The sequence below is a fragment of the Hippocampus bargibanti genome, linkage group LG18 (assembly GCF_051943395.1).
Source record: "Hippocampus bargibanti isolate YZ-2025 linkage group LG18, ASM5194339v1, whole genome shotgun sequence".
In the NCBI taxonomy this organism is placed as follows: Eukaryota; Metazoa; Chordata; class Actinopteri; order Syngnathiformes; family Syngnathidae; genus Hippocampus; species Hippocampus bargibanti.
In genome coordinates this window covers 14,115,775-14,136,524 of record NC_142751.1, presented here as the reverse complement: position 1 = coordinate 14,136,524, position 20,750 = coordinate 14,115,775, and the positions used below count along the sequence as shown (strand labels likewise).

The 20,750-nt window shown below is 43.8% G+C and overlaps 4 protein-coding genes across 5 annotated transcripts in view; 3 read left to right on the top strand and 1 right to left on the bottom strand.

The window, feature by feature from the left end:
• The first annotated feature begins 1,056 nt into the window (after positions 1-1,056).
• slc25a46 (solute carrier family 25 member 46) lies at positions 1,057-6,401 on the top strand. The gene is made up of 8 exons (XM_089019772.1): positions 1,057-1,532; positions 2,221-2,263; positions 2,412-2,469; positions 2,558-2,635; positions 3,730-3,830; positions 3,915-3,971; positions 4,053-4,110; positions 5,177-6,401. The coding sequence occupies exons 1-8, from the start codon at positions 1,268-1,270 to the stop codon at positions 5,765-5,767; spliced, it is 1,251 nt and encodes a 416-aa protein (XP_088875898.1). The 5' UTR covers positions 1,057-1,267; the 3' UTR covers positions 5,768-6,401.
• Positions 6,402-8,102: 1,701 nt separating this feature from the next.
• Positions 8,103-14,647, top strand: lmbrd2b (LMBR1 domain containing 2b). Its single transcript, XM_089019771.1, has 17 exons — positions 8,103-8,276; positions 8,347-8,447; positions 8,516-8,614; positions 9,392-9,559; positions 9,629-9,839; positions 10,030-10,104; positions 10,183-10,293; positions 10,355-10,538; positions 10,605-10,786; positions 11,832-11,965; positions 12,047-12,152; positions 12,223-12,320; positions 13,150-13,253; positions 13,325-13,371; positions 13,453-13,558; positions 14,062-14,191; positions 14,291-14,647. Exons 1-17 carry the CDS (start codon positions 8,103-8,105, stop codon positions 14,352-14,354), a joined length of 2,094 nt encoding a protein of 697 aa, XP_088875897.1. The 3' UTR covers positions 14,355-14,647.
• A 1,165-nt stretch (positions 14,648-15,812) lies between these two features.
• On the top strand, positions 15,813-19,205 carry capslb (calcyphosine like b). The gene is made up of 4 exons (XM_089019774.1): positions 15,813-16,155; positions 17,247-17,424; positions 17,508-17,717; positions 18,496-19,205. The coding sequence occupies exons 1-4, from the start codon at positions 16,019-16,021 to the stop codon at positions 18,595-18,597; spliced, it is 627 nt and encodes a 208-aa protein (XP_088875900.1). The 5' UTR covers positions 15,813-16,018; the 3' UTR covers positions 18,598-19,205.
• A 148-nt stretch (positions 19,206-19,353) lies between these two features.
• myo5b (myosin VB) overlaps positions 19,354-20,750 on the bottom strand; it is a 28,136-nt gene continuing 26,739 nt past the window's right edge. For both annotated transcript variants that reach the window (XM_089019769.1, XM_089019770.1), the window contains exons 37-39: positions 20,536-20,710; positions 20,375-20,455; positions 19,354-19,690 (exon numbers count right to left, since the gene is read on the bottom strand). In XM_089019769.1, the coding sequence (XP_088875895.1) occupies positions 19,502-19,690; positions 20,375-20,455; positions 20,536-20,710 (445 nt within the window). In that variant the 3' untranslated portion in view covers positions 19,354-19,501. The remainder of the gene's footprint in view (positions 19,691-20,374; positions 20,456-20,535; positions 20,711-20,750) is intronic.

Here is a 20,750-nt window from a genome sequence, read left to right as displayed (position 1 = left end):
TCAAGATCTGCTTGGGAGAGCTGGAAGAAGTGGCTGGGGAGAGGGAATTCTGGGCTTCCCTATTGAAGCTGATGCCCCCACGAACCGACACCGGAAAAGGGGCAAAAAAAATGGATTGATGGATGCTTTTTGTATATAAACATATATGTGTGTGTGTGTTTGTATGACTAGTCTTGTGAGGACCACTAACATTTTATACCATACGTAATGAGGACATTTTGGCCGGTCCTCACAGGTTTATTGTTCTAAAGGCTTCGAGAGGGTCTATATATGCATCTGTTGAAGTTTCAGAGAGGTCCTCACAAATTCACCCAAAATTATTTTTTTGGTGTGTATTTTCATTTCACTGGGGGTCTTACTGAATCTACCACAGTTACACACACGTTTTACTCACTGTGTGTGTTTATGTGTGTTTAATGAGAGGAAAAAAGTTCATACCACAAAAAGTAAAACGATACTTTAACCAAATTCACCACAGGGGTGAGGACCTTGAATGTACCCATTCAGAAACCTCACTCCTGCTAATAATTCAGTTTCAAGTCCACTTTTTATTTTTGTTTTTAAAGAAGTTGAAGTGGGAAATGGGGTGACATTTAGTGTTCAAATGTAACACTAGTTCTTCTCTAAACTTCTCAGCAACGGTGGTCCTCACTACTTTATCTGGAGTTATCCGGACCTCACAAAACCATTAAAACAGGAGTGTATGTGTGTGTGTGTGTATTTGTGCAACATTGTCATGTTTTTTTTCAAATGTCGTTTTTAACTTTGAACCTTCAACGTTGGCCGTTTTTAGATGAAAGAGGCGTTTGACCTAATTTGCTCTTTGTTCGATGCTGTGTCCCACAGGAGGGCATAGACTCGCTTCCTCGGCTCACAAGGGACATTGTTTGGTCACATTCCATCAGAACCACTTTCGAAATTGTGCATCCATGTCCAAATATAGAGGGAAAGAACAACCCCACTGTGAATTTTGTTTTTCTAATTTTACTGTGTTACTGTATTTGTTTATGATACCCGTGGAAAAGGAAAGGCTTACCAGGGGGTATAACTGCACTGGATGTCGTTGTTACATTTAGCGTTGAAGTCCGCTGGGGGGCGCTAAGTAGTGTAACACACATGCTACGACGAGCTACAACTTCCGGGTCAAAGGTGCTAAGTGCCCACGGTTGACAGGTCGCCGTCCGTCCGGGTCATCCATCAATGTTTACGGATTGATTTGCGCCGCACCGCGGTGGTCCCTCGTTGGTTCTCTCGGTCCTCATTCCACATGGCGTCCAGACGACCGGATAGCTTCGACGGGCTCAGCTACCGCGGCAACCGGGATGAGCCGTACTACTCTGGGGCTTACTCGCTCCGGAGCACCGGAGGAGCGGATCCGCAGCAGCATTTCCACTGGGTCACCACGCCGCCAGATATCCCCGGGAGTCGAAACCTTCACACCGGGGAGAGGACGCCATTTTACGACGAGCCACCGGGAGCGTCCGGGGAGAGCGATTGGAAAGGGGGGCAAGCTGGCGGGCCGCCTCCGCCTGGTGAGCAGATTAGCTTTAGCCTAGCCTAGTTAAACCCTTTCTAACGTTAGCTCAGCCTAGTGTAGATTAGCCTAGCTTAGTTTAGCTCAACGACACGAGTCTGTTTACTTTCAAATTGTTGCTGTGGACTGCAAATTTCCCCATTGTGGGACGAATAAAGGTTTTTCTGATTTCTGAGAGGTGAACTCGCCTAATTAATTTCAGCTGGTGAGGTCAAAGGGCGGGGCTCCATTTTAGAACGACAAATGTGCAGCTGGTACATTTTCCTTCATTTCCTGGTTTTTAAACACCCGCAACGGGAAATAATAATAATAATAAGAGTCGTTGTAAGCGTAGTAGTAAGAGTATTAGTAGTAGTAGTAAGAGTAGTAGTAAAAGTAGTAATGTAGTAATGGTAATAGTAATATTAGTAATGGTAGTAATAGTAGCAATAGTAATAATAATAACAGTAATAATAATAGTAATCGTAATAATAGTAATAATAATAGTAGTAATAGTAATAATAGTAAAAATAGGAATACTAATGCTAATACTCATACTAATAATACCAATAATAATAATAATAATAAATGTCATTTATAAGCACATTTAAAACCTCTCAAGGTCTCTTTAAATGAGATCAATTGCTTCAATTATATCAAAATGTGATTGGTAAGTAATTTTTTTTGTTGTATATTTGTGATTGCAGAGCAGCTGAATCGCCTCACAGGTTTCGGGATCGGATTCGTCAGGTGATGATTATAATAATAATAATAATAATAATAATAATAATAATAATAATAATAATAGTCATAATACATTTCATTTGTAAGCTCCTTTCAAAACTCTCAAGGTTGTTGTCAATATGACAGCCGGACGCTAACGCGTGCGCTTTTGCAGTCTGTTTGCAGAGAACGTACTCACTCACCCGTGCGTGGTCTTTCGCCGGCAGTGTCAGGTGACCTTTGACCTCAGGCCTCCTTCACCAGGTCCACCTGCGAGCGCCCGCACTCACCGTCTTTGTTTTTTTTTTTTCCGCCCCGCAGGTCAACTACCATGCTCGCTGTGACCACCTGACGCCGTTCAGCGCACTCGCCGTCATGTACGCCATTAGCAAGGCTCAGGTATGCGGCTTGTCACGTGACCCTGCGGAATGATTGACAAGAGGTCACTCATCAGTTCCGATGTAATGTAGTGTATTAGCTAACTAGCTATCTATCTAGCAATCTATTAGCTATATAGCTATCTCGGTGAATAGGTATCTAACTAGCTATCTGTTGGCTATTAGCTATCTACTAGCCGGCTAGCTAGCTTTCCATCTATTTGGATTGGATGTACCATTATTCGTCTCGCAGTGGAGAAATGTACATTTCACAGCAGCAAAGTTATGAAAGAAAGAGGAAAGGAAAGAAAGAAGTAGAAAAACAAAATACAGGAGCTGCTGGATAGGCAGCCACTCTCGCGGCGCCATCTTGAAGAGAAAAAAAACAACTAAATAACAAATAACATGACAACACAAAGACACAGTCATTTATTAGCTATCTAGCTATCTATTAGCGATATAGCTATCTAACTGGCTAGCTATCTAGCGAGCTAGCTATCTATTAGCTATGTTCTTGAGAGTTTTGAAAGGCACTTATAAATACAATGTATCATTTTTATATTGTTATCATTATTATATTGTTATTGTTATTATTTTTTTATTATTATTATCTATTAGCTAGCTAGCTCTCTATCTACTTCCGGGTTGAGTGAACGCTGGCGCGTATGGCTGCCGCTGCTCTAGCTAGCTACCTATTAGCTATGTTCTTGAGAGTTTTGAAAGTCACTTATAAATACAATGTATTATATTTATTATTGTCATTATTATTATTATTAGCTATCAGCTAGCTAGCTTTCTATCTATTTGAGCTACTTCCGGGTTGAGTGAATGAACGCTCACCCACAGATAAACTTATCCTGTGACTGTTCTCGCTAGCTATCTGTTGGCTATCTATTAGCTATCTGCTAGCCGGCTAGCTAGCTTTCTATCTATTTGAGCTACTTCCGGGTTGAGTGAACGAGCTCACCCACAGATAAACTTATCCTGTGACTGTAAAGTGACCTTGAGAGTTTTGAAAAGCGCTTATAAATGAAATGTATAATAATAATAATAATAATAATTATTATTATTATTATTATTATAGTATTATTATTAAAAGTCGGTTTCACTGTACAGGGTCCCAGGGCGTTGTGGAAGGGAATGGGAAGCACCTTTATCGTGCACGGCATCACACTGGGAGCTGAGGGCATCATCAGCGAGTTTACGCCGTTACCACGGTAACCGGCAATAATCATGCTATTTTTTTTTTTTTTTTTTTTTGCTCATAGCACAACATTGATGCATAGATATTGTGCTTATAGGGAGATTCCTCACCGCTGGAGCGCTAAACAGCTAGCCGGTCATTTCCTACTCAAAGGGTTTGTTTTTGTAACCCCAACAATTTCGTCAATCATATTTTGTATCCGATTTTGACACCAAATGTGATTTGCTGTTGGTAGTTTGACTGCGGTGGTGGCGCTTCCTTTCTACTGCTCAAGCCTGATCGAGACCGTTCAGGTGAGGCCTTCATCCATTTCTTTTTTTTTTGAGATGCAAATTGAGGCTTGCGGACAAAAAAAAGGCTTTGGTTAAGGAATTGGAGAATATTCCCAAATTGTGAAGATTTCAAGGGATTTTTTTCCCTCCCTGTCCTAAGTGGACAACCATTCAGTAATTAGTTATCTATTAGCTAGCAAGCTAGCAATACGAACGGCAAGTATCGTCCAATCAAAATTGCACTTTCCACCAACTGCCGCCCAAACAGGAAACGAACAGCGAAAAAGCGATGTAGTTTTATCTGCGAGCCAGATGCAATCATCAAAAGAGCCATATATGGCTCAAGAGCCATATATGGCTCAAGAGGTTCGAGTGATGTGTCATTCGCAAACGAGCCGGATCTCTGAAGTGAACGAAGAGAGCTGATTCCTAACAAAGAGCCGGAAATGGGAGCCGACTTTTTTTTTGTCCTCTATTCCCCGCCCACGGTCTTCGATTAAAGCCGCACATGATTGGTCGATATCCGTTGTAGAGGAGGGAGGGGTGAATTGCAGACACACGCAGCAGTGATGAGCGGGGCGGGGGGGATAGGGTAGACAGGTGCCACGTCCTGAAGTGGACGTGGCATGGATCGTCGTGGACGTGAGTGCGAGCCTTCTCGTCCAATCACGTGACGACGCATGGCTCGACGTGGACGTTGCAGGTGTAGGCGGGGCCGACAGCGCCACCCGTTGGTCGCCAACCAGATCGTGACATAAATCAAGCCATATAAATAAAAATATTTGATATAGTGCATTTTTTTACACGGGTAATTCGTTTTTCACATAATTTTACATGATTTTTTTGGTAGTTAATTTAAGCAACAAAAAAAAACAAACAAACTGAGGAGCCATTTGACAGCCGAAAGAGCCGGATCTTTTTAGTGAGCCGAGTCAAAAGAACCGGCTCTCTAAAAAGAGCCGCAATTCCCATCACTAATAGGTTCCCCACCGCTGGTTTCGATGATGTCACATGGCACATTTACATTGAAAAAAAAAAAATGTCCAACCTTGGGATGATGCTAACGTGATTTCCCGTGACTCCGCAGAGCGACATCGTCCGTGACGAGTCATCGTCGGGCCTGCTGGATTGCATGCGCGAAGGCCTGGCCCGCCTTCTGGGCATGGGCGCCCCCCACAGTCGGCGCCTGCTCCCTCTCAGCTGCCTGCTGCTTCCCGCCGTTTGTCACGCCGTCCTTCGCTACGTCGTCGCCACCGCCGTGCAGCGCGCCGTCCTGTGGTTGCACCGGCGCACCAAGCAAAGCGAACCCCCGGCGGACCCCTTGGAGACGCACTTCCCCGAGCTAGCGGCGGCGTGGTTAGGTTCGTTGGTTGCGGACGTGCTGACCTTCCCGCTGGAGACGGCGTTGCACCGCCTTAGCCTTCAGGGTACCCGCACCATCATCGACGCTACCGACGGCGCCGCGGCGGCTAACGGCGGCGGCCCGTTGGTGCTGCCTGTCAACACGCAGTATGACGGCGTGGCCGACTGCTTCCACTCCATTCGCCGCAAAGAAGGCGTGGCTGCCTTTTACCGTGGCTTCGGCGCTCTGGTGGCCCAGTTTGCGCTGCACGGCGCTTTGCTAGCCGCCGCACGGACTGTTTTGAGGGTGTTGCTGGTGGATGCTAAGGTGCGCTAATGATACCGTTAGCATCATCGTCCCTGTAAAAAAGCAAAAGTGTGTGTGTTAATATTTATTTGAAATGATCAAAAATGGAGACTGCCGCAAAATGATCTGTTTCTTTTGGTTTTGCTATTGTTGGAGTTGCTGGAGGATAACCCAGCCCAGAAACTACTGATGTCACTTCCTTTATCCCGATATTGTCATTTAGCACACTTATTCGCAGAACAAAAAAAATATTGATTTCTATTTTTTTTCCCCCCGCAATGTGAGTTAATTATAATAATAATAATACATTTCATTTATAAGCGCCTAGGACACTTTACTTTTTTCTGTGGGTGAGCAGCGGCAGCCACACGCGCCAGCGTTCACTCAACCCAGATGTAACTCAAAAAGATAGAAAGTCATCTAGCTAGCTAATAGATAGCGAATAGATAGCCAGCTAGATAGCTAGCCAGCAAGATAGCCATATAGCTAATAGATAGCTAGCGAGCTAACCAGATAGCCAATACATAGCAAGTAGCTAGCTATTGCCCACGATTCTGCAGGGCCAAATTGTTGCACCATACATGCGAGGCCGGACACGTTGGGTGTGAAATTGACGGGCGAGCGGGTGTCCCGGAAGAAGAAAAAAATAAAATATCGAAAAAGTTGGTGTTGTCCGGCATTTAATTGTATATACAGTATAGAGAGCTTATTATATGATAAAAATGTTGCCATTAGATTTGCTTAGTTTATCACAAAAGCATGTCTTGTCTCTGAACGCATGAATTTTATTTTTTATCAACTTGTCATCAAACCAAAGTGTGAAAATACTATGATGTTAACATTAAAATTCAGATCAGAATGTGTCATTGTTTTAATCTTGGATTTTTTATCCTTAATTATTGGTTCGAAATCAAGAGCGACCTAATTTACGACAACCAAGGATTCATAAATATACAGATATTCCGAGATTAGGCCGCGTTTGTTGATGGTTTTCTTTTCAAACCGAAGGGGTAACTACTGCGCATGCGCCTCTGTAATACTGACGTCATCCCCAACCCGGATGTGGAGGCTCATGACAGCGTCATTCCAATTTGCGGTGTTTTTTTTTTCTCCCCCGAGCTCTTCGTCGCTTTAATTTAATCTGAGTTCAAGCCAGCGTTCAAGCGGCTTGTCGTTTTGACAAAAAGCGAACAAATAAAAAACGGTAAGAATTCAAACGTCTACACTTGCGAAGATTTATTATGGCCGTAGCAACTAGCTCGCGAGCGAGTTAGCACAAACGATCCTGATGTTTTTCCTCCTTTTTTTTTTACTTATTTTACTAATTCAAACGGAATCATTTGCTGCCGCATGCTTTTGAACGTTCGTCCGAAGCTATTGACTAATTTCAATGATGTCAATAATCTCACACCGACGTCAGAAAAACATGTCGCCTGACCCTGAATCTTAATGATATGCATGCAATTAATTAAAAAAAAACAACGCACAAACGATCAAAGTCGGAACTAAGTGGGGGGGGACGACGATGTGGTGCACCGGAAATGGTTTGTTGTTGTTGTGCACGAAAGAAAAAAAAGGTGTAAAAATTATTCTTGAGAAGCTTCAAATAATAACAATCAAAACTCAACTTTAAACATTTCAATCCAGGAATTATTATTGTGACGTATTTTCCAATATTCAATTTTTATTTTTCTGTCATTTGTATCTATTCGCTAGCTATTAGTTATATATTTACTAGCTAGCTAGCTTGCTATCTATTTAAGTTACTTCGGGTTTGAGTGAACGCTGGCGCGTGTGGCCGCCACTGCTCACCCACAGGAAAAAACTTATCCTGTGACTGTAAATTGACCTTGACAGTTTTGAAAGGCACTGAGAAATGAAATTTATTATTATTATTGTTATTATTATTATTATTATCATCATTACTATTCTCATTATTACTATTCTTATTATTAATATTCTTTTTATTTCTATTATTATTACTAGTATTATTACTACTATTATTACTACTATTATTATTTCTATTATTATTATTCCTATTATTATTTCTATTATTATATTCTTATTATTATTATGACTATTATTACTATGACTATTATTAGTATTATTACTACTATTACTATTATGACTATTATTAATTATTATTATTATTATTATTATCTGAATGATGCCCTAAAGTGTTCGTGTGTTTAGATTTGTGACATAAAATGATAATGTCTCATGCTAATATTTGCTAGCCAGTCAATTGTGTTTTCCATTGAGTGTTAGCATCCCAACCGCACTGTTGTTTTGTTTTCTTACCTGCAGCCGTTGGTGCTTGGTTCGTCAGGCGGAGGCGTGGCCCGAAGGCCGGCGGCGCGTCAGGATGAGCGGGGCGGCGCTGGCCGTGGAGATGGTGGTGGTGTTCATCCTGGCACTCTTCCTTCTCCATCGCTACGGAGATTTCCGGAAGCAGCAGCGGATGGTTCTGTTTGGAACGCTGCTAGCCTGGTACCTTTGCTTCCTCATCGTCTTCATCCTGCCGCTCGACGTCACCACGGTTGGCCTTCAGCCTCTCTTCACGTCGCGCCGGTTTGTCAGTCGCTTGTCTAAACTCGGCCATGTTGCAGACCATCTACAACCAGTGCCAGATGGATCATCGGGTTGACGGCACGGGGCCTACCTCGTCCAATCAGACGTCAAGGAACGGGTCCGCCCCGCCCACTCAGAGGTTGATGCGGTTGATGCGTTTGTGCGCGCTGCCTTTCGACGTGGCGTAACCTAGCTTCCTCCTCGTAGCGTTCGTTTGGCGTGCTACAAACCGTGGAGCTACATCCCCGATGGCGTCATGCCCGTTTTCTGGCGGGTGGTCTACTGGACTTCGCAGTGTCTAACCTGGTCGGTATCTAGTGAGGACCAAACCGAGATCCCAGTTGTCCACTCCAGTGCCAGGGTTTTTGTCATTGTCACTTGAATTCCAGGACCCACAGAATATTGCTAGCTACTGTATCTACCTAGCCATTTAGCTGGTTATCTATTGGCTATCTAGCTAGCTATCTATCCGGCTAGCTGCTAGGCTATCTGTTAGCTATCTAATAGCTAGCATTCTATCTATTGGAGTTACTTCCGGGTTGAGAGAGAAATGTATTATTATTGTCTAGGTAGCTAGCTACCTAGCTATGTAGCTGGCTATCTATTAGCTATCTATTGGCTATCAACTCGCTAGCTAGTTAGCTTTCCACCGACTTGAGTAAACGCTGGCGCGTGTGGCTGCCGCTGCTCACCCACAGAAAAACTGATCCTGTGACTGAAAAGTGACCTTGAGAGTTTTGAAAGGTGCTTATAAATGAAATGTATTATTATAATACTGTACAATAGCTATCTGGCTGGCTGGCTAGCTAGCTATCTAGTTGGCTAGCTATTAGCTATCTATTGGCTATAAACTAGCTAGCTAGTTAGCTTGCGTTCTACCAACTTGAGTTACTTATGGTTTGAGTGAACGCTGGCTATCTGGCTATTGTTTATCTATAAGCTAGTGAGCTAACTTGATCTATTTGAGTTAATCCCGGTTGAACAGGGTTTTAATTATTATTATTATTATTATTATTAGCGCCGGCGGTGATCTGGGGGGGGGGGTGTCATTGTTGACCTCTGATGACCTCTGATGTCACCCAGGTTGCTGTTGCCATTCATGCAGTCGTACGCACGCTCGGGCGGTTTCACCATGGCCGGCAAGGTCCAGACGGCGCTCATCGAGAACGCCATCTACTACGGAAGCTACCTGCTCATCTTCGGCTCACTGCTCATCTACGTGGCCGTCCATCCCGATTGGCATCTGTCCTGGTCAGAAGCTAATTCCCGGTTAGCGTTTCCACCCGTTACGGCTAATGCTAACGTCGCGTTGACTACCAGGTACCAGTTGCAGACCATCGGCATCACGGCGGCTAACACGTGGGGTTTGTTCCTCCTGGTTCTGCTACTGGGCTACGGCCTGGTGGAAATCCCGCGGTCTTACTGGAACGCCTCCAGACATGGACACATGCTCCTCAAGACCTACTTCAAGGCCTCCAAGCTTATGACGGAGAAGGCGGACGCTGAGGAGAACCTGGAGGACGTCATGGAGGTCAATGAAATGTCCGGATGTTTGTTTAGAAGACTAAGAGTCCTGAATAGAGTCGCACTTGGCAGGGTTTTCTGGAAAGTTCTTCTGGGAAATCTACGGTTAACTTTCCTCCAGAAAAATTCTAGAATTTTCTAGAATCCGTCCAGTTTTTGTTTCCATCCCTAATTAGGACCTCATCCACTGTTCCCAGGAGGTGCGAAAAGTAAGCGAGGCCATCAAGTACAACCATCCTCTGAGAAAGAGCGTCGATACTATCCTCAGGAAGGTGAGTCGCATCGATGTCACCGATGCGCCGTCGCTGTTGCCTTCCCTCATCTGTCCCACCTGGGCCCCGCCCCTTTAGTGCCCGACGGACTACCAGGACAAGCTGGGCCGCAACATGGATGACTACGAGGACTTTGAGGACAAGCAGGCGTTCCCTAGCGAGAGGAGTTTGGTCAAGCTACACAAGCAGGTAACAAGAAGTGGGCGTCGGCCATCTTGGTGGGGGCATGTTGACATGTTGGCGTACGCAGGTGATCTACGCCGTTCAACGTCAGAAGCGCACGCGGGTGCAGTGGCACATGCTGCTGCAGGAAGCTTTCCACTTAGAGGACGTAGCCAAGAACGAGAGCAGCTCCTCGCGGCGTTTCGTCCGCAGTTTCCCCCCCGCCGTGCCGCCGGGTTGGTTCAGCAGATACGTGTACACGCCCACCGCAGGTCCGAATCCCGTTGCGTCCGCGCAACCGTCCGAGCAAACCAAAAAGTCCAACTGATTTGTCTTAGAATGGTACTGGGAGTGCTTGCTGAAACGCGGTTTCTACCGCGCTTTGGCCGTCGTGCTGGCGTTGTTCAGCGTCGCCGTGGTTTGGTCCGAGTGTACCTTCTTCAGCACCAAACCCGTCCTGTCGCTCTTCGCCGTCTTCATCCAACTGGCCGAACGAGACTACAATTACGTCTACATTCAGGTGAGATGCCGACTCGTCCGCTAGCTAGCTAACTGGCTAGATAGCATCGTTTTTCTGTAGGTAGAAAAAGTATTGAAGATGATTCAGCATTTAGCATACATTTAAATAGCATAAATTTAGCAACACTTTACATTTCACATTTGCAGCGTGTCAAATGTAACCCTTTTATGGTCTTCGGGTCAAAATGACCCGAAACCATGTTAAAAATGCCCAGAAAACACCCTTTAATTGTAGACAACTTGAAGTTTTCATAATAATAATAATAATAATAATAATAATAATAATAATAGTCCAAACGTCAAGTATACTCAGTGACCTAGCTAGAAAGCTAGCTAGCTATATAGCAAATAGATAGCCAGCCAAGTAGCTAGCTAATAGATAGCAAATATATTCCCAGCTAGGTAGCTTGCTAATAGATAGAAAATGGATAACAAATAGATAGCCAGCTAGGTAGCTAGACAGATAGCTAACAGAAAGCATATAAATAGCAAAAGGAAAGCTAGCTAGGTAGCTAATAGATAGTCAGCTAGACAGTTAGCTAACGAGCTAGATAGCCATATAGCTAGTAAATAGCCAGCTACATAGCTAACTAGCTTTACACATATCTAATAGATAGCAAATATATTGCCAGCTAGGTAGTTAGCTAATAGATAGCCAGCTAGACTATTAGCTAACGAGCTAGATAGCCATATAGCTATTAAATAGCCAGCTACATAGCTAACTAACAGATAGCTAATAGATAGCCAGCTAGACAGTTAGCTAACTAGCTAGATAGCCATATAGCTAATGAATAACCAGCTACATAGCTAGATAGCTAGACGGAATGGAAATAGATAACCAGCTAGGTAGCTAGCTAATAGATAGCAAATATATTGCCAGCTAGGTTGCTAACTAACAGATAGCTACATAGCTAGCTAGATAGACACATAGCAAATGAATAGAAAATAGATAGCCAGCTCGGTAGCTAACTAAAAGATAGCAAATAGTGAAGCTAAATCTTCACCTGTTCTGGTGTGCAAGCTGTTGTGCTGTGTGTGTCCACCAGATGGCGTGCTTCGTCACCATCTTCTTCCTGTGCACTTGCGTCTACTCCACCGTCTTCCGCATCCGAGTCTTCAACTTCTACTACCTGGCGCCTCATCACCAGACGGATGCGTACAGCCTGCAGTTCAGCGGCATGTGAGGAACACGCGTGTTATTACGCGCGCGCCGTCGCTAGGAGGTGATGGCTAAACTTTGGCGGCCATTTTTTTTTTGTAGGCTTTTCTGCCGCCTGACTCCGCCTCTGTGCCTCAACTTCCTGGGTTTGATCCACATGGACGCCGCCATCTCGCACCAGCACAGAGAGCAGACGGCCTACACTTCGGTAAATCGACGTTCCGTGGCTTTACTTCCTGTATGGGCGGCGGCCTTCATGGTGACTTCCTGTTTGGCAGATCATGGGGTCCATGCGCGTGTTATCCTTCGTAGCTGATGGCTTCTACATCTACTACCCTATGCTGATTGTCATCTTGTGCATCGCCACCTACTTTAGGTAACCAAACTCCTGCCGATACAGTGATACCTTGGCTTACGAACTTAATCGGTTCCCACACAGAGAGTTAGGTGAAAAGTGTGTATCCCAAAAAATAATTTCCCATAGGAAACCATTAAAATGAGAATAATCTGTTCCCAGGTCCCCATAAAACATAATTTTCTACTTTTCTAAGCCTTGAAACTACACGAAATATACTTTATTTTATGGATAATTAATGTGCTATGCTATTCTAATTAAATAAATAAACTGTACTGTATTATAAAGTCATTTTATTTACCTTTGTGATGGTCGTTGATGGCTTGTGGTCTCCCTGGGATCCCTTTCGGTGGGAAAACGTGGAAACGTAAAAGACTTTTTGCATCAAGTGGACAGATAGCTTGTGCGGATTATTTGTGGAGCCTGATTGATGGGAATTTTAACCTTGCAGTCTACACTCTGCCTTTGAACTATCAAAGTTGAAACGAGTCCAAATTTCACTGTTTTCTATCCATTTTCTCACTCTCTCTCTGTCGTCTGCCTGTCTCTTTGATGTTCAAACCACCTCCCCTCACTGCTGCGTTCTTGACCAATCACGTGGCTTTAACCGAAGACTGGGGGCGGGGAATAGAGGACAAAAACAGTCGGCTGCCATTTTCTTTAGGAGAACGTGCTCGTTCGCTAATGACACATCACTCATTGTGGCGCTCCGTGTGTATCCTGAAAAATAGTTTGTATGCCAAGGTAAAATTTTCATAAATTTAACGTTCGTAAACCGAAAAGTTCGTAAGCCAAGGGGTTCGTAAACCGAAGTATCACTGTAATCTGGAGTTCTTCCGTCTGCGCTCAGCCTGGGAACCCGCCTGCTCAACCTCCTCGGCTTCCAGCAGTTTATGGGCGACAGCGAGCTAACGTCAGACCTGGTGGATGAGGGCAAGGAGCTGATTCGTCGAGGTCGGTGTTAGCATGCTAGCGCTACAACGGGAGCCGTCATACTTCCGCGTGTGTCTCTATATGCCCTGCAGAGAAGCGAAAACGCCAAAGGACGGAAGACGGCGAGAATAGACGGCGGGTGAGTCAACTTGAGGGTCCAGAAAGTGGTCCGGGATCTGTGGATTTGATGGCATGTGGTTTCCGTGTGGGTGTTTTTTAGGAGTGGAAGGAGCGCTACGGTAACGCGAGGGAGGAACTGAGCACCAGGGGGAGGAACAGCCATGAAATGAAGGAGACCAGCTACTCGGATGGCGCCAACAATAGACGTTAGCATTCTTTTGCTTACTTTGGGTCTTTTTTTTCCCAGGTTTCTTCAGCCGTCATCTGTACTTCTTTGAAGGACGTTTCGCTTCTTATCCAAGAGGCTTCATCAGCTAACTATTTTTTTGCTGCTTGCCTGTTTGCCCCATTTGATCTGGTATCACCTCATCTCCTGTTTGCCTAAGAATTCGGTTGTAGGAACGATCCAAATTGAACATCACCCCACCATGGCGATTTAGTGAAGGGGTTTGCTGTTTTTGATTCAGAATGATAAAGATGTTGGCATTGGACGTCATTCGGTGTTTGATTTGTGAATGTGGCCAAGCGTCAGAGTCTAAAAAAATGGCAGTTCAGATCCAGGTGATCCATTCCGAGGTTGCTGATTTTTTTTTTTTTTCAATGGAGCTTTATCTTTAGCATTGTTGTTGATGATGATTGGTAAAATTAGCCGTTAGCTTGCGTCGCTACGTCCCTCCCATTGAGGTCATCATGCATTTTGTATTACCAGCGGGCAAGTTTGGCCGTTCTGGCAATCGAGCGGAACGCGACCGCATCGAGCTTCTCCAGGATCAAGAACCTCTGGACTTCAACGGCGATTCGTTAGCGGTGGACGATGGAGATAACCGCGATCCAGGAAGGTAAATGCTAAGCTAACCCCATCTTTTTTTCAATGGGTTTGTAACTGGGCTTTCCGGGGGATTTCCGTCCTGATTATCCGGGTTGTCGTATCTGTCCAGACCCGCAGGTGGACGATACCTGTCCATGTCGTCATCTCGCAGCCGCATTTTTGACGACGTCTGAACCCGAAGAACGGCATCACGCCGGGTCAGCGGGCGTGATGCCTTTTAACACTGGAATCAGACCTCCTCCTCCTCCGCAGCTTCCGGCTGGGACATCGGTGAAATCGACACATTCCGCTTCTTGAATGACGTTGGGACATGTGGTAAACAGATGAGAAGTTTGGATCTTGATGTCGTGTCGTTTCTTTTCGTTCACGTGCCACACAAGCTGTTGTATGATTGGATATTTATAGGTAATATTTATGGCTGTAGTTTGGTCCTTTTGTGCAATCAATAAATCGGGTCAATGAACAATTGGCTGTTCGTCTCTCGCCATATTCTTGCTTGAGCCGTAGACTTGCAGCCTGAAAAACAGAAGCTTTCAAAGTGGAATTAGTTGATAGCTAGCTAGATAGCAAGCGGGCGGAGACGTTTTGTAAGTTGTACGCCCGACGTAAGAGTTGCACGCCACGGGCGTCCGGGCAGGCGTTATTTCACACACTGATATAAGGCACTTTACATTGTAAGGCGCTAGAGTAGAAGCTGGGGTTACGCACCACTTCTTATATAAGGGGGAAATGACTGCTGATAGTAGTTGCGAGATCTGTCGTGGCTCAATATAACTTCAAATAATTTGTAAAATGACTTCTACGGAGCGTATTTTACAAAGATTCCACCGCATATAGCTATATTTTACCTTTTAAGACTCACGCTGAATATTCAGGAAGTCTTGTTTTCGAGTTGATGACGATGCCTGACGTGACGTCACGGAGGGAACGCCCCCTGACGGAGAAAGCGACACACGATGCATTTTGGGTACTTTGTTTGGTCTGAAAACTTCATGTTGATCCGTGTTGAAGGCGAAATTAAAAGGAAAACACATAAATCACGCAATGGTGAATTGTTGTGTGTTGCACCAAGACTACTATTTGATACTAGTTGACACAAATTCCCAACAGACAAATCAGCCCATTTCTAACGGAGCTTGGGCGCCATCTTGTGCATTTTCTGGGTGCTACATTGGAGTCCAGACGCCTCAAAATGAGACGGAAGCACTTCTTTAATCGATGTTAAACAATTATGCTTTCATCTTCGGAACTATTTGAATCATATTCATAACTGGATGAGTAACAAGAAAGCATCTTCTCCGAATCTGAAGCCACTGTTTTGATTCTCTAGCGGGACCTTCTGAAACTCGGCATCTCAGAGGTCATTTTGAACTAGTTTTGGCACACTAAGTCATTTTTATCGGTGTTTTTCATTTGACAAAAAATATACTGCGTGTTTTGGCTATTTTAGATGCTATAAAACGTTTTTCTGATGTCAGTTAGGAAACAAACAAAATGGTGTCGGTTGTCCTTTAAGACCTTCAAAGGGTTAACGTTTGTATGATTTTTGTCCAATCATCGCTCATTCTCCGGGGAAAACAATCTGAACGGGGAGGGGCTAAAGGGGGGGGAGGGGCGTTGCTCAAGTAACACAAGCGCGATTGGTCACGCTGCACCTTCTCGACAGACAATCAGCGAGTCATTCAAAGAAGGCGGGGAAAGAGGAAGGTACGTTTCCGTGGCGACGGCGGCGCTTCAGGCAACTGCTGTACTCACGTTTCACATGCTCGTTGGACGTGGATTTTTTTTTTGAGGCGTATTGAAGGTATTTTGAGTACATTCGAGGCGGGCGTCACAGATGGCAGGAACTTCCAGACACGACCGTGAGATGGCCCTCAAAGCCAAACAGCAGCTGACTTCCTGTTCCGACCCGCTGGAGAAACTCCGCCTGCAATGTTTGGCTAAGGGATCAGCTGGAATCAAAGGTCTCGGAAGGTGAGACGACGCCTTGCTACTTTTTGACAGTGGGTGTGCTTGTTTGGAAGTCAGCCAATCAAATGGCATAGTTTTGTTTCACTCGACAAGCCACACCCACAAACACGGACAACAGATTTTTTTTTCACTGCCATCCCCGAATTTATTCGGGATTTGAAAATATGACGTAAAGCGCCATTCCCGAATTTGTTCGGGTTTTGATTTTTCATGCTTGGGCACAGATAAAGCGCTGACCATGGTCTCTGGCAATGTTTTTTATTTCTTTTCCACAAGGGGGCAGCATTACCCTTTTTTTCCATGTTAGCGCTTTGTTCCAGCTTCAGCTATTGTTAAAGCGCTATATAAACCAATGATTGTAATAATAATAATAATAACAATAATAAAAATAATAATAAGAATACATTTAATTTCTAAGCGCCTTTAAAAACTCTCAAGGTCACTTGACAGTCGCAGGATAAGTTTTTCTGTGGGTGAGCTGCGGCAGCCACTTGCGCCAGCGTTCACTCTACCCGGAAGTAACTCAAATGGATAGAAAGTGAGCTAGCTAGCTAATTGATAGCTAATAGATAGCTAAAAATAATAATACATTTCATTTCTAAGCACCTTTCAAAACTCGCAAGGTCACTTTACAGTCGCAGGATACGTTTTTCTGTGGGTGAGCAGCGGCAGCCATGCACCAGGGTTCACTCAACCCGCAAGTCACTCGAATAGATAGAAAGCTAGCTAGCTAATACATAGCTAGATAGCGAGCTAGACAGTAATAAGCCTAATTGCTAGCTAGCTAGTCGCTTAAATACCTAGCTAGCCAGATGAAAATAAATAGCTAGCTAGTGTTATTATTATGTATTAATGTTATTAATACCATTATTAATGGTAACACCTAGCTAGATAGCTAACAATTATTCATCCAATAGGAAACACGACGGATTATTATACTACGATCCCCGAATTCCAAAAATAGCAATAACTATAAATAATAATAAAAATAATAATAATTCATTGTATTTTAGTGCTATTGTTGATGCTAACTTTTGGTTTTGAGGTTTTCCGGTTTTCACTCTTCATCGGATTTGTTTGACTTTGTCCCTCAGAGCGTTTCGGATCATGGACGACGACGCTAACCGCTCGCTGGATTTGAAGGAGTTCCTTAAGGGAATCCACGAATATGGCCTCCTGTTAGACAAAGAGGAAGCGGTGGCCATTTTCCAGCGCTTTGACCGCGACGGTAACGGCGCCATCGATTTTGACGAGTTCCTAATCACGCTACGGGTAAACGCGCCATGCTAAGCAAGCGAGCGAGCATATCCTCGCAAAGTTACGCTAGCGACTGTTGGCGACTTTGTCTTTGACAGCCCGCCATGTCGAAGGCCCGCAAAGACGTGGTCATGCAGGCCTTCCATAAACTAGACAAGAGCAAAGATGGCGTGATCACCGTGGACGATCTTCGGGGTGTCTACAATGCGAAATATCATCCCAAATACCAGAACGGCGAATGGAGCGAGGAGCAGGTTTTTAGGAGCTTCCTTGACAGCTTTGATTCGCCCTACGACAAAGACGGGAAGGTAAGAAACGTAGATGACGTCTGTTTTGGGATTCCTAAAAATAAGCATGTCATAGTTCAGTTAAATAATAATAATAATAATAATCATAATAATAATCATTTTCATCATAATAACAACAACAACAATAACAGTAACAATCATATATTTCATTTCTAAGCGCCTTTCAAAACTCTCAAGATCACTTTACAGTCACAGTATAAGTTCTTCTACGGGTGAGCAGCGGCAGCCACACGCGCCAGCGTTCACTCAATCCGGAAGTAAGTCAAATTGATAGAAAGCTAGCTAGTTTGCCAATCGATAGCAAACAGATACCTAGCTAGATAGCCAGCCAGCTTGATAGCTAATACATAGCTAGCTACCCAGATAGCTAATAGATAGCACATGATTAAAATAATAACAACAAAACATAATATAATATAATTATATCTTCTTCTATAATTAGAATTATATAATTATAATAATGATAATATAATAATGTTAATAATGCTAATAATGATGCTAATAATAACGCTAGTAATGATGCTAATAATGACGCTAATAATGATGACTGTGTCTTCGTGTTGTCATATTATTTGTTTCGTAGTTTTTTTTTTACTATATATGTATATTTGAGTTACTTCCAGATTAGGTGAACGTGTGGCTGCCGCTGCTCACCCGCAGAAAAATATCCTGTGACTGTAAAGTGTCCCTGAGAGTTTTGAAAGGCGCTTATAAATGAAATGTATTATTATGATGATTATTATTATTTACAAGCTGCTGCCGTTTTGTCATCACGCAGGTAACGCATGAAGAGTTCATCAACTACTACTGTGGAGTCAGCGCCTCCATCGATAACGACGCTTTTTTCATTCTCATGATGAAGAATGCGTGGAAGCTCTAAGCTAGCCAGCTAGCTATTAGCTAGCTATTAGCTAGCTATCATATTCACAATTCCTAAAGACTGAATTTTAGATGGATCATGGATCTAGGTAGCTAATAGATAGCTCGTTGCCTAGCTATATAGCTCATAGCTAGCTATCTACATCCATGATCCATCTAAAATCCAGGCTTTAGGAATTGTGAATATTCTAGCTAACTAATAGATAGCTAGTTGCCCAGCTATCCTAGCTATCTAATAGCTAGCTAGCTAGATCCACGATCCATTTAAATTCAGGCTTTGAGAATTGTGAATATACTAGCTAGATATCTATTAGCTATATAGCTAGGCAACTAGCTATCTATTAGGTGCATACATAGCTAATAGATAGCTAGCTAGATCCATGATCCATCTAAAATTCAAGCATTAGGAATTGTGAATATGCTAGCTAGCCAATAGATAGCTAGTTGCCTAGCTATATAGCTAATAGATAGATAGATAGCTATTAGCCATATAGCTAGGCAGCTAGCTATGTATTAGCTAGCTAACTAGATCCATAATCCATCCAATATTCAGGCTTTAGGAATTGTGACAATGGTTAATTAGGAAAGGCTAAAAAAAAAAAAATCCACTTTAGGATTGGCGTTTACATGGTGCAGTGTACTTTGAAATTACTAAATAGTTATTTTGATATCGTGGACTAAGGACATAAATTACGAATATGAATGATATCGCGAAAACATTCTTCCGTCGCAAATAAATTAAGTTGTGAACGGAACGTCTTGTTTGAATCTGAATGTATTTTTACAAAATGAGTGCAAATGTAGACTCGCGGTCAAACCAAACTCTTCAGGTTGAAATCCATTTGTATAAATAATGGTCACCTCCCATTGGCGGGGGCGGGCAAAGGGGGGTCAGGGGTTGGAGGTCAGACCCTGACGAGGAAGTGGAGTCCAAGCGAGGCGGGAATGTGGAGTGTCTCAAGGCCCAGCGACGACGGCGCGTACGGGAAAAGCAGCGGCAGCGTCTGCTTGGTGTCCACCAGTAGTTGGGGGGCTTCTTTGGCCACGCCCCCCTCCTGAGTGGCGCTAGCTGCTTCGGAGTCCTGGAGTTGCTTCTGCATGGACACGTATGGGAACACTGTCATTCGCTATTAATAATTTAGCTAATAGCTAACCAGCCAGATAGCCAGCCAGCCAGGTAGCCATATAGCTAATAGATAGCCAACTAGATAGCAAATACTGTAGATAGCAAATAGCTAGCTAGCGCGATAGCATTCACAAATTTATTCGGGAATTGAAAATATGACACAGAGCGCCATTCCCCAATTTGTTCGAGTTTTTTTTTTTTTTCTTGTTTGGGTGCCGATAAAGCGCTGGCCATGGCCTTTGGCAATGTTTTTTTTTCTTTTCCACAAGGGGGGCAGCATTTCCATTTTTTTCTATGTTAGCGCTTTGTTTATGCTTCAGCGCTACATACAACAATATATTTGTATTATATTTTGTACAGCTGCCCCCATTTCAATCTCCAATAACTCCAGTCCCATATAATTTAGGAATTAACTCTTTTTTCCAATGAAAGAAGATAATCTAAGGTTTCTTACGCTGAATTGATTGAATTACGCTAATAGCTAGCTAGCTAGCTGGATAGATAGCTAACAGATAGCCAAGTACATAGTGCCCCAAATCTTCATCAGTATTCTCAGCAAAACATGCTATGTTAAAATGCTACATGTGGCTAATTTCTTCATTGCTAATAAAAAATAAATGACAAAAAAAAAGCGATGGTTTAAGTGTGTCACCTGGATGTTCCTGATGAAGGACACGGTGACCCGCTCTTCAAACTCATTGAGCGGCGTATACAAATTGAGGATCTTGACGATCTGCAAAGCACAGAGGAAGAGAGGGTCAGTCGCCTTGGTGATTTAGGGGGCCTAATGGGGGGGGGGCGTGGGGGGTCTACCTGTTGGGAGTTGAGGGCAGTGCACAGTGAACAGATGGCGTCTGCATCCTGCGAGGTTTTCTTCTTGACTTGCAACAGCTGAGCAACTTGAATGATGGGACAGAGTGCCTGCGCTGCCCCCGTCTGGTACAACTTGTTAGCACGCAGCCATTCCTCCATCTGGCTGGTGTTGTACCTGCACACGCAACCACACACGCCAAGGTATATCACTCTCT